Below are 12,166 nucleotides of genomic sequence, written 5' to 3'. Positions count from 1 at the left end.
CATCCTCACTTCTCCGCCTACCAACGAAGAGCGAAAGTACCAGATCCTTCCGCCAATCCCCGCCGGCCACAGCTAGCTTTCCCTCCTGGTCCCTGTCCTTTTCCAATCCGAGGGCCTCCTTTTCGGCCCCACGGCCAGCCAATCAGGAGGGCGATCCGTCCCGCCTTTACGTTCGTTTGCCGAGGCGCGATTCAGTCGCTTGTTCGGAGCTGGTGCCGCCGCCTCCCTCCGGTAACTCCGTGTGGTTTGAAGGACGTGGCGGGAAGCCGGCGTGTGGCGGACTCCATCACCCCCGGGATCGCTTCGGTAGGGCCTGTGTGCTGTCTGAGGAGGAGCGGGAAGGAAGGGCGGGACTGGAGGGGCGGCGTCGTTTTAGGGGCGCCGGAGCGTCCTGCAGGGTACCTCTGACCCCAGGCCGGCGGGGCCGGGAGCCTTGGAGGTCCCGGCGTGCAACGCGGCCGCGGGGGTGGGACGGGAGCTGCCGGAACCGCCTGCCGCTCTGCCGTTTCTAGGCCTTTTGTGGTGGTCGTGGGCTCTGATCTACTCGTCGAGATCGGGTGGGCGCTTCCCTTGTTTAACTTCAGCAGCAGGAACTCTAGCAGAGAAGAGATGGTAGATGAGTTAATAACACTGAAGGAACGCGAAGGAGGTTGTGGCTGGTTCTTCATGGAGACGTTTTCCAGCTGGCATTCGATGAATCTGTGTTCATTGCGTGCCTACTTGAAGGAAAAAAAAAAAAACTATAATTCGGTTGTGTTGGGGCAAAGACTATCCTGATCGTGTCAGAAGTATTCGGTAAGTTAAAAGAAGCACTAAAAAATTGTGGGGGGAAAAGTGTGACTGTCAAGCCTGTTAGGAACCAAGTAAAAGGTTGGAGAGAGTGGCATTTAGAAGTAATAAAAGGCTGCACGCAGTGGCACCTGCCCGTGACTCCGAGCCTAGCTGAAGGCTGAAGCGAGAGGATTTGTTAAGTGCTAGGCCAGCGTGGGCAGCATAGAGGAGACGGGGGCAAACACAAGAATGGTCTCAACAACACGTTAAGCAACAACCTCGCCATAACATTGACAGTGAAGTAGAGAAAAGGTGAAACTGGAACTTCTCTCTGAACTGGAACTTTGGATTTAGGAACTTGGTTAGAATTGGTGTGTGTGTGTGTGTGTGTGTGTACATACGTACTATACACACATATATACATATACAGACTTACGCATATATTATGCATATATCATGACACATCAGTTCAGGATTGTTGAGAACTTTGAGGCAAAGTTAGGATGCAAACTTGGGAAATTATAGAGTGCAAGTTGTTGGTAATTCGACCCATCATTTGGGTAATTTGTAACAGACATCCGTCCTACTTGGGTTATGAAAATATTGTAATCTTCTAGAAAAGGCATCCCAATATAAACGACAGAAGTGGAAGTAGTTTCAGTGTCCAAATAGTACGTGAGGACAGATGGCTTTAATTTTTAAAATATAGTGTGGAGCTGGGAATGCAGCAGTAGAGTGCACACCTAGCTTGTAAAAGGTCCCGGACATGATGCTTAGCGCCATAGGAAGGAAAAACAAGCTTATGACTACCAACTTGGCAAAAGTTAAGAGTGCCAAATAAATGTTTTTGGCAGAGAAAAGAAGTTCTGGTGTACTCCATGTGAGTATAAGCCAGCCTCAATGTTCTGAGAATGTTTTGGCAGTATTTAGTGACATATATGCAAATATCTGTCAAATTCCTAAGAAGGTATCAGCAGAAGATCTCGATATCATCTCCCCACCCCCGCCGCGTAACTTGATTGAATAAAACTAAAGTAGTTACTAGCAAACCTGTTAGGTAATTGCTCATCCATTATCAATTCGCATTATCTGTTCTCTTGGAAGATGAATGAATAGCTCCAAACCTCCTAGCAATTTAAATGAAAATTAAGAACTGTTTTTGGAGACCCTATTTTGGAATACCAAGGATGTTTGTCTTTCCATGTTAATGCTACAGATTCAAAACCAGTTCTCTAACCCATCAGTATCATAAAGAATATTCTGTAATTTGAGATTTAACTTAAACAAGGACAGAGGCTGCTAAAATGTTTTATCCTATGGTGGGGTAACTAAATACCTATGTCTGTTCCCCACTCAGGTGATTCTTCAGCATGGTAGAGCAATGAGGAATGGTTTCATCTCGTCAGGTTAGAGTGAGGGCATGGCCACATAATACACTCACTCCATCACGTTAGAGCAAGGGCATGGCCACATAATATGCTTGCTCCATCACGTCAGAGCGAGGGCATGGCCACATAATACAATACATTCGCTCCATCACGTCAGAGCGAGGGCATGGCCACATAATACACTCGCTCCATCACATCGGAGCAAGGGCATGGCCACATAATACACTTGCTCCACTCCACTTAAAAATGTAGCCAGGCCATGGTGGCTACATTTCCTAGCAAGAGGGAGGCAGATCTCTGAGTTCTAGGCGAGCCTGGTCTACAGAGTGAGTTCCAGGACAGCCAGGGCTACACAGAGAAACCCTGTAAATCATAATCTTGAGTAACTGTTATCTTTCAATGCAGTTTTCTAAAAGCAGTTATTGTGGGAGTATAGTCATAGCTCAATAGGAAAGACCCCATGCTTCTTCCAGAAGATCTGAGTTTGCATCCAAGTGCCCATGTTCAGTGGCTCACAGCTGCCTATAATTCTGGCTCCTGCCAGTCTGATACCCTCCCCTGGCATCCAAGGGCTCCTGTTTGTGTGTGGCATATGCACACGTAAGCATACAGAGACACATAAATAGTAAGATTAAATCTTTTAAAAGTTATATACAAAACTGAAAGAATTTAAGGGTTAGGTGACCCAGTGACTGAAGGGGAAAGTGATAAATTAAAAAGAGGTCTGAGGAGGGAACTGCCAAATAAGAATTAAAAGAGCAATGGTGAATTAAAGTTTGTCCCAGTAATAATAATGCAGGCTATTCTGACTTTAAGGTCATTCCATATGATGTGTTTCTGACTTTGTTCCCAATGTAATCTCTTAAATGTATCTTTGATTTATAGATCTGTGCAGTCGGCACTAAAGGATCATGGACAGTTGTATCAAAACGGTGAACAAATAGAGTGACTTAGAAATAGTTAAAGCAGATGATCACTGATCTTAGACTGTGGAGACAGATTCTACTATTACTGTTACTATTTGAATGAAAGTTCTTGAAAGGTATCCTTAGGTGGTTTGAAGGTAGAAAACTGAATTGTCAGAAAGAGTACTCTGTCTTGATATGGACTGTCATTAATCTTATTGTTGTGTCTTGCCACAATGTTTATCCTCAACTCCACCTGCACAATTTTGTATTGTAGTGTCATGGACTAAATCAGAGCCTCACATTAATCCATTTCAGTGTCATAGTTTGACTTCTACCTGGTTCCTCGTTACCTTTTTTCATAATGTATTTTGTTTATTTACATATTTTACCTGCGTGTGTCTGTTTGTGTCTGTGTGTATGCACCATGTGTGTGCCTGGTTACCACAGTGGCCAGAAGACGGCATTGAATTCCCTAGAACTGGAGTTACAGGTTGTATGAGTCATCATGTGGGTACTGAGAACTGAACCTGGTAGTGCTCTTAACCACTGAGCCATTTCTCCATCCCCAACTATCTTGTTTGTTGTTGCTTAATGATTTTATTTTTTGAAAAGTATGTGTATGAGTCTTGCTTCCATATGTGTGTGTGTGTGTGTGTGTGTGTGTGTACCATGTGTGTGTGTACCGTGTGTGTCTGGTCCCCCAAAAAGGTTAGAACTGGGCATTCCCTGGAACTGGAGTTACAGATGATTATGAGCCGCCATGTGGGTATTGGAAACTGAACCCAGGTCTTCTGCAAGAATAAGTGCTCTTAACCATTGAGCCATCTCTCAAGTCCTGTTCCTCACTATCTTAAAACATTTTTAAAATTAATTTATTTTTATTTTATGTGTTTTGAGTGTTTGCCTGCATGTATGTATGCTGCATTGTGTGCAGTACCTGAGGATGTCAGATCTGGAACTGGAATTATTAGGTGCTAGCTTTTATATGGATTCTGGGCCCTTTGCAAGAGCAGCAGGTACGCTTAATAGCTGAGCCATCTCTGACAGCCCTGCTCCTCATCTTGATGTGTGCTCAAAGCTCTGACAGGTTTCTTGATTATTTGGTTGGTGGGGAAGGATTCTCTTGTTTTACACTGCATATCGGTTCCCCACTACCACTGTCACAGGATAGATCTAAGGGGATTGGGTTTACTTCTCATGCATAATCATTGAATTTGGTGACACCCTTTTCTTTCTCCATTTTAGAACAACAACTTCTTAGTAAACTGGGTGGGGATGAATGTGGGTTCTGGGCTGAGAGGGACTATAGATGCATAGTTGAAACTTTGGAAGCATTTTTTGTTTGTTTTTGTTTTTCAAGGCAGGGTCTCTGTGTAAATCAGGCTGGCCTTGAACTCACAGAGACCCCCCCTCCCGATTGCTGGGATTAAAGGTGTGGTTCTGGACAGTTTACCTGGGATGTGTGTGTGGTAGAACTGAAACTGCTATGGTCATGATCAGTCAAGTAAATGAGTGCAGTAACATGAAGTGATTAGGCCATTACAATGTAAACATGTGTATATGAGACTGGATTTGTAGGGGCTGGAGAGGTAGCTCCATAGTTAAGAGGGCCTGAGTTGGGTTCCCAGCAAGTTGTATTTCCAGCACGCTATCTATAACTCCAGCTCTAGGGAACCAACACCTTCTGGTTTTTGTAGATATCTTCATGTATGTGTACATACACATAAAAAGTGAGTTCTAGGCCAGCCGGAGCTACCTGTCTAAAACAGCACTACAGATCTAAGAGTATAGTCCTGGCGTTCTGTTTCTTGGGAAGCTAAGGTAGAAAAGTTAAAAAAATTTGGGGCCAGCCTAAGTAACATAGCGAGGCCCCATCTCAACAAAACAAAACTCTAATAGGAACATAATCTGTGAGAAATGTTCAGGAAGTAAAAATCTTCCAGGACAGAGATACTCTATGAACTGACACTACAAAAACAAATTCTATTTATATAGCCATATAGTTATCACCACTGTATTTTAAACTATTACATATATAAATTTCCAAGATTGATGGCAACCTGTCTTTTCATAAAATAAATTCATATGGTAGTTGAATTAGCAGTTTTTAGATTACATTAAGTGCCCTTATCTGAGAAAGGAGTTAAACTTCTCTTATTTCCATAACAATCATATAGTTACTAGTAGGACAAAAAATGCCAAGGTTAAGTTCTCAATGCCAAGGTTAGGTTCCCTGGTTCCAAGGTTAAGGAAATGGGACGACGACGTGTTTTTGGATGCCTACACTGAAAAAGAATGCCTCTCAGATCCTTGAAACAAGTCAGGATAAAGGCTTGGTCATTTAGTTGGATTTTTCTCAGATGGCTAGGGTGGAAGACAATGAGGTAATTAAAATGATAGAACCCGGCTGGGTGGTGGTAGCAGTGCACACCTATAATCCCAGCACTTGGGAGGCAGAGGCAGGCGGATCTCAGTGAGTTTGAGTCCAGCCAGGAGAAATCCTGTCTCGAAAAACTAAACCAAACCAAACATAAATAAATAAAGGATAGAACATGGAACCTAAAATGAATGGGTAAAGAAGTTAAGTGAATGGACTGGGAACTGCTTAAGGTATAATGTGACTGACAATTAGACTAGCACAGGGCTTGGTTAAGATGTAGCTCAGTTAGTAGAGTGCTTATTTGGGCCCTGGTTCTAACCCCATCTCCACATAGAAAGTTGGGCTTATTGGTAGAGGCAGAAGAATCAGAAGTTCAAGATCATCCTCAGCTACATGAGACCCTGTCACAAATGACTGAGTTTGAGCCAAGCTGTGGGCTGCACAATAAGAGATTGTTTCAAAATGTGGGGGCATAATGAAGCTCAAAAAAAAAAAAACAGGTCTCAAGGGAATTGAGGTAACTCTGTAAATTGCTCATGATAACAGAATTGAGAAGGTCGGGCTTGTATCTAAGTCTTAAGCAATAACTGAGGGAAACGAACAATAAAGAATATAGGAAAGAAGCAGAGAGAGGCAAGGGCTTCTGTCTTTCTGCGGGACAATTAAGGAACATCAGGTATCAAAGGCGCACAAATGCCTTAGTTTTTAATTTGCTTCCTTTGTTTGCTTGCTTATCAATAACAAGATTTATTATTTTCCTCTGGTTTGTCCTAATGAAATTTCTTTTTATATTTGCAGGCTTTCACAGTTGAGGGTAGCAAAATAAAGCAGGATGTCCGTGGATCCGATGGCCTATGAGGCCCAGTTCTTTGGCTTCACACCACAGACTTGCCTGCTGAGGATCTACTTAGCATTTCAAGACCACCTGTTTGAAGTGATGCAGGCTGTTGAACAGGTTATCCTAAAGAAGCTGGAGGACGACCCAAACTCGGAGATTAGCCCTGTCCAAGTTCGTAAATGCACAGAGAAGTTTCTTTGCTTCATGAAAGGACGTTTTGATAACTTTTTTGGCAAAATGGAGCAGCTGATTTTGCAGGCGGTTTTGCGGATTCCCCCAAACATCCTGCTTCCTGAAGATAAGTGTCAGGAGACACATCCTTTTAGTGAAGAAAAATTCCAGCTTCTCAGAAAGGAAATCGAAGAGTTACAGGAGAAGTATAAGGTTGAATTATGCACTGAGCAGGCCCTTCTTGCAGAATTAGAGGAGCAAAAAATTGTTAAAGCCAGACTCAGAGAGACGTTGACTTTCTTTGATGAGCTTGAAAACATTGGCAGAGATCACGGAACTAGTAACTTTAGGGAGAGTTTGGTGTCCCTGATCCAGAACTGTAGAAAATTCCAGAACATTAGAGACAAGGTCGAAAAACAAAGCAAAAGACTGGAAACACGATAATTTCTCAGTAGTGAAAAGAGAGAACACGTAAATGAACAGCTTACCTTTGATTACTCTTCTGTTTAAGGTCTCTTTCCCAGGTTCCTCAAAGCAGATTGGCAGATCTTCTGGAACTGCAGGATCCAATTCGGACAGTTTTGTTCATCTGCTTTCTCCCTTCTGGAATTTGGGTTGACCACCCTTGTATCTGATAATGCCTTTAGTTCTTCTTTTGGGGTTTTACCCATTCAACTTTAGGGGTACTCTAGTATGATTTCAGGAGAGAGTGGAATCCTGTGTAAATCAGGCCTGTATATTCATTCATTGAATGTTGGAGTGCAATCATGAGCTACACCAGAGACTAATAAAGCAGAAAAGCTGGACTGGGGGCATAGCTCAGTGGTAGAGTATGCTCAGCATGTGGTGTCTCGGGGTTTAACATGCCACACAGGAGAGAAGCAAAAGGAGGAGGGGAAGAACAAAGGGAAACAGGGCAGCAGAGAAAGACTGGCAGGGCTGGTGATGAGTCAGTGGGTAAAAGTACTTGTTCAAGCCTGGTGACCGGAGTTGGATCCCCAGAACCCATGTAGAGGTAGAAAGACTTGACTCCGCAAAATTGTACTCTGATTTCCAAGGGTACACTGTTGCATGCGGAACCCCCCATACCCCACATTGTGTGTGCATACACACATATACAGACATAATAATTTTTTAAGACACGAACAAGACCTCTGTGTATGTTTGAGTGTGTTCATTAAAAAACTGAATCCTAGCTGGTTGTCGTGCACATTGTTGATCCCAGCACTTGGGAGGCAGAGGCAGGTGGATCTTTTGGGAGTTCAGCCTGGCCTATGGAAAGATTACAGAACAGCTAGGGCTACATGGACTGGTCTCAAAAAACAAAACAATAAAACCAAATCTGATTTGTGACACTTAATATTGGTGAAGTAGACTTTATTGGGGACTCTTGGATTAGATGGAGGGACCATTGCATTGAGGGAGAGGTTAGATTCTGAGTATAACAAGGAAAAAATGGGGATGCGCAGCTAAGGGACAGAATGAACTTGTAGGGACAAAAGGTTATCACTAGATGGAAAATTACTAAAGGGATGAGTGTTAGGGTTTGAATGTGGCCCACAAAATTCATGTGTTAAAACTCTGACTTCCTATGACACAATGTTGAAGTTGAATGTTTATACTTTGATTAATGCCTGGAATTGGAGTTTTTAGGGACTAGGTTTCCAATAAAAACATGATTTCAGTCCACTCATTCTGGTGTGATCTCACCCTATAATGCCTCCACCATGGGAAGAGACAGCAAGAAGGCATTTTTCTTAATTTGGACTTTGTAATCTATACCTGTAATGAATGAATGAATAAATAAATAAATAAATAAATACTTTTCTTGAAATATTTACATGCTACCTTGCAGCTTAATATGTAGGAAGAGATTCTTTTTTTCTCTCTTTTTTCCCTTATTTTTTTACCTCCTCACACTTCCTTCCCACTCCCCCAGACGCCCTCCTCCCTCCAGTTGTAAGAGAGGGCAAGGTACCCTGCCCTGTGGGAAGTTCAAGGCCCTCCCCCCTACATCCAGACTTAGGAAGATAGGCATCCAAATAGAATAGGATCCCCAAAAGCCAGTACCTGCAGTAGAGACAAGTCCCAGTGCCATTATCAATGGCTTCTCAGTCAGCCCCCATTGTCAGCTACATTCAGAGAGTCTGGTTTGATCAGACCCAGTCCAGCTGGCTTTGGTGAGCTCCCATTAGATCAGGCACACTATCTCAGTGGGTGGACCAACCCTTCGCAGTCCTGATTTCCTTGGTCATTTCCCTCCTGCTCTTCAACTGGACCTTGGGAGCTCAGTCCAGTGCTCCGATGTGGGTCTCTATCTCCATCCATCGCCAGACAAAGGTTCTATGGTGATATTTGAGATATTCATAGTGTGACTATGGGACAAAGCCAGTTCAGGCACCCTCTCTGCTGCCCAAGGACCTAGCTGGGGACATTCCCGTGGACTCCTGGGAACCCAAGATATCTTCTTCCCTGTTCCCATATCCGTCCTTCCTCCATCTCAACCCTCCCACTCCCCCAAGCTCTCCCCAATCCTTCCCTTCTCTCTTTCCCCTCTTCCCTTCCCCCCACCACATGCCCACCCCTCTTCTATTTCTTTTTTAAAAAAATTAATTTATTATGTATACAGTATTCTGTCTGTGTGTATGCCCATGGGCCAGAAGAGGGCACCAGACCCCATTACAGATGGTTGTGAGCCACCATGTGGTTGCTGGGAATTGAACTCAGGACCTTTGGAAGAGCAGGCAATGCCCTTAACCTCTGAGCCATCTCTCCAGCCCCCCTCTTCTATTTCTTTTTTCTTTTTTTTTAAGATTTATTTATTGATTATATACAGGTTGTTTTCCTGCACACCAGAAGAGGGCATCAGATCTCATTACAGATGGTTGTGAGCCACCATGTGGTTGCCGGGAATTGAACTCAGGACCTCTGGAAAAGCAGCCAGTGCTCTTAACCTCTGAGCCATCTCTCCAGACCCCCTCTTCTATTTCTTTAGTTTTTCACTTCCTGTTTAAAGGTCTCCATCATTTTCATAAGATTACGTTTAAAGTCTTTTTTTTTTTCTGTTTCTGGGTTAGAATGAGTCCTCTTGCTGCATGTTCACTGGATTCTGGTGCTACCATGTTGCTTTTCAGGATGGTGGAGGAATTCTTGCATTGGCTCCTACCCATCTCTTCCTTCAATTGAGGACAGCAGAGGCTTGGCATCTTGGCCCAATCTTTGCTGTGGCTGACTGTGTACTTGAGAGTTTTCTTGGTCTGCCCTCTCTTAGGTCCCCTCAGCACTGGAGCAGGCTCTCAGATCCCCTCCGCCCTGGAGCAGGCTGTGTTGGAGCATCCAAGGCGGGCTTGGGGGCAGGGTGGAATGGGGTAAAGAAAGCCAGCAGCAGGGAACACACCCCGCTGGATGACCAAAAAAGCTTAGGGAATTGGAGGGAGCCTGGATTCAGTCCCGTCCCCCCCCCCCCCCCCGGGGCTGTCCCAGAGTGACACTTCAGGCTGTCTGGCCCTGTGGCCACTTACCTCTCCCAGGAAGAGATTCTATATCAGCACTGATTTATTAGGGAGGTAGAGGCGGACAGATCACTATAAGTTTGAGGCCAGCCTGGTCTACAGAGTGAGTTCCAGGACAGCCAGGGCTACACAGAGTAAACCCTGTCTCAAAAAACCAAAAAGGAAATACAGGCCAAACATTGGCACTCAATAGAAGCAGAAAGTTCAAAGGAAATGAGCAGATGTAGGGAACACGGCCTATAAGACAATATTGGAGCATGGGAAGGAAAGTAATTGAGGCTTGGGTCTGGGCAGACTTGAGGATGGCAATGATGAGTGCATGTTAAAGGCTGACGTATACCAACAGGGAGACTGGGACAATAGGACATTCAGAAGTAAGGGACAATATAGGTTATTTTTGTTGCATTGGGCATTATACCTAGGGTTTATAACATTGAAATTATTCCAGATGGCTTATGTGTTTGAGGGTTTGGTTTTTTTTTTTCCCCCTCCTGAGACAGAGTTTCTCTTTAGCTTTGGAGCTTGTCCTGGAACTCACTCTGTAGACCAGGCTGGCCTTGAACTCATAGCGATCTGCTTGTCTCTGCCTCCCAAGTGCTGAGATTAAAAGCATGTGCCACCCCTGCCTGGCATATTTGAGATCTTTAAATTTTATTTATATCCCTGTGTATGCCATATGTTTGGTGCATATGAAGGCCAAAGAGGGCATCAGACCCTTTGGAGCTGGGGTTAAGGGGTGATGGTGAGCTGACCAACACAGGTGTTGGGAATTCGACTCCAGTCCTCTGGAAGAGCAACAAGCATTCTTTTGTTATTTGGTTGGTTGGTTTGGTTTGGAGTCATGGGAGGAAAAGTTTTATTTCCTCTTATATTTCAAGGTAAGTCTGTTACTGAGAGAAGTCAGGGTAGGCACTCAAGCCTGCAGGCAGAAACTAAAGTGGAGACCCTCTGACGGATGCTACTTGTTCTATGACTTGCTCAGCCTGTTTTAATTTTATTATTAAAATGTAGTTACATAATTTCCTCCTTCCTTTTACTCCCTTCAATCCTTCCCATGCCCCTCTTCTCAAATTCTTGGTGTTTGTATGTATAAACTTCACCCATAATACCTCAACTATATGGCTGCATGAACAAAGACAATACCAGTACACATTAGCATGAACTGGGGGAGATCTCCCTGGGTCCCACCCATAGACAAACTACAGGCAACCAAGGAATGCTGAGGGGGTGGAGAAGTAGCCTTCCCAGGGATGAGCCCCCTAATTGACTATCCAATATGATGCAATAAGCCTTCTAAATGGCTGAACCATCTCCAGTCTGGACACTGAAGTCAGTGTTGAGATTGTAAAGGCAGTGTGTTTACTGGTGGTATAATTGGTAGAACTAGATGCTTGAATTTGGGGTAAAAAAAAATGGGGGAAAAAGTATCATGATAACATGGAATAATAAATGTTGAGGAATGGGTAATTTGGCTTGGGGACTAAAGGAAGAGAGACAATGCTTGGAAAACATGGGCCCATACATGGGCTTCAGAGGGGAGTGTTGTTAAGGGATAGTACTAGATCCAATATCCAAGGGTAAAACCAGAAACTGACAGATACCTATCTCGGTACCTTGGAGATGTAATTTGGGGGGAACTACCACTGATGGCTAGATATACTGTAAATAGGCTATCATCAGGGTACGGTGGGTGTCAAAATAGGCTATCATCAGGGTATGGTGGGTATCAGACACGTGGCACTTTAAGTGCAGAGAAGCAGGATACCAAGTCACATGGTGATACAGGATTAGGGAAAGCTGGAACTGTTAAGGAAGGCCCTTTTATTGGAAAATAGTTTATAAAATCCAGATCCAGAGTGTAGCTGAGGGACTGTGCTGTACCAGGAATCTCTTCATAGTGAAGCAAGTGGGGACTAAATACTGAGGAGCAGTGGTCAGTGGGCCCACGTAGCAGAGGCAGACCTGATGTTAGGGGATTGTGGATATAGGAACCTGGACATAGTGACAGATGCCACAGAGGGGGCTGTATGACTATTTGGAGTAAAGAGATGCTGTACCTAGGAATGGTGGTAATCACGTCAGCTTTACAGGGATAGTGGGAATGTTTTAAAGAATAGGGAGTGAAATCCAAAGCAGAACGGGAAGTCTATCAAGGGCCGTTCTATAGTTGGAAGATAATGAACAATTGAATACAAAGA

At 44.0% G+C, this 12,166-nt stretch overlaps 1 protein-coding gene across 2 annotated transcripts; it reads left to right on the top strand.

The window, feature by feature from the left end:
- The first annotated feature begins 105 nt into the window (after positions 1–105).
- Mis12 (MIS12 kinetochore complex component) lies at positions 106–8,278 on the top strand. 2 transcript variants are annotated; one of them, XM_041663897.1, is made up of 2 exons: positions 106–306; positions 6,246–8,278. In XM_041663897.1, exon 2 carries the CDS (start codon positions 6,280–6,282, stop codon positions 6,898–6,900), a length of 621 nt encoding a protein of 206 aa, XP_041519831.1. In that variant the 5' UTR covers positions 106–306; positions 6,246–6,279; the 3' UTR covers positions 6,901–8,278. The 2 variants fall into 2 exon arrangements, with proteins under 2 accessions (XP_041519831.1, XP_041519832.1); XM_041663898.1 differs by lacking the exon at positions 106–306 and adding an exon at positions 448–795.
- The last annotated feature ends 3,888 nt before the right edge of the window (positions 8,279–12,166 follow it).

The sequence above is a fragment of the Microtus oregoni genome, unplaced genomic scaffold (genome assembly GCF_018167655.1).
Source record: "Microtus oregoni isolate MIOR12 unplaced genomic scaffold, Mior012 000015F_ref0000493, whole genome shotgun sequence".
In the NCBI taxonomy this organism is placed as follows: Eukaryota; Metazoa; Chordata; class Mammalia; order Rodentia; family Cricetidae; genus Microtus; species Microtus oregoni.
The sequence above is the reverse complement of the archived record's forward strand: the minus strand, read 5'-3'. Positions and strand labels throughout refer to the sequence as shown.

What these genes read in the sequence shown, in the direction of transcription:
- Mis12 (XM_041663897.1), top strand. Translation starts at nt 6,280, where the DNA reads ATGTCCGTGGATCCGATGGCCTATGAGGCCCAGTTCTTTGGCTTCACA.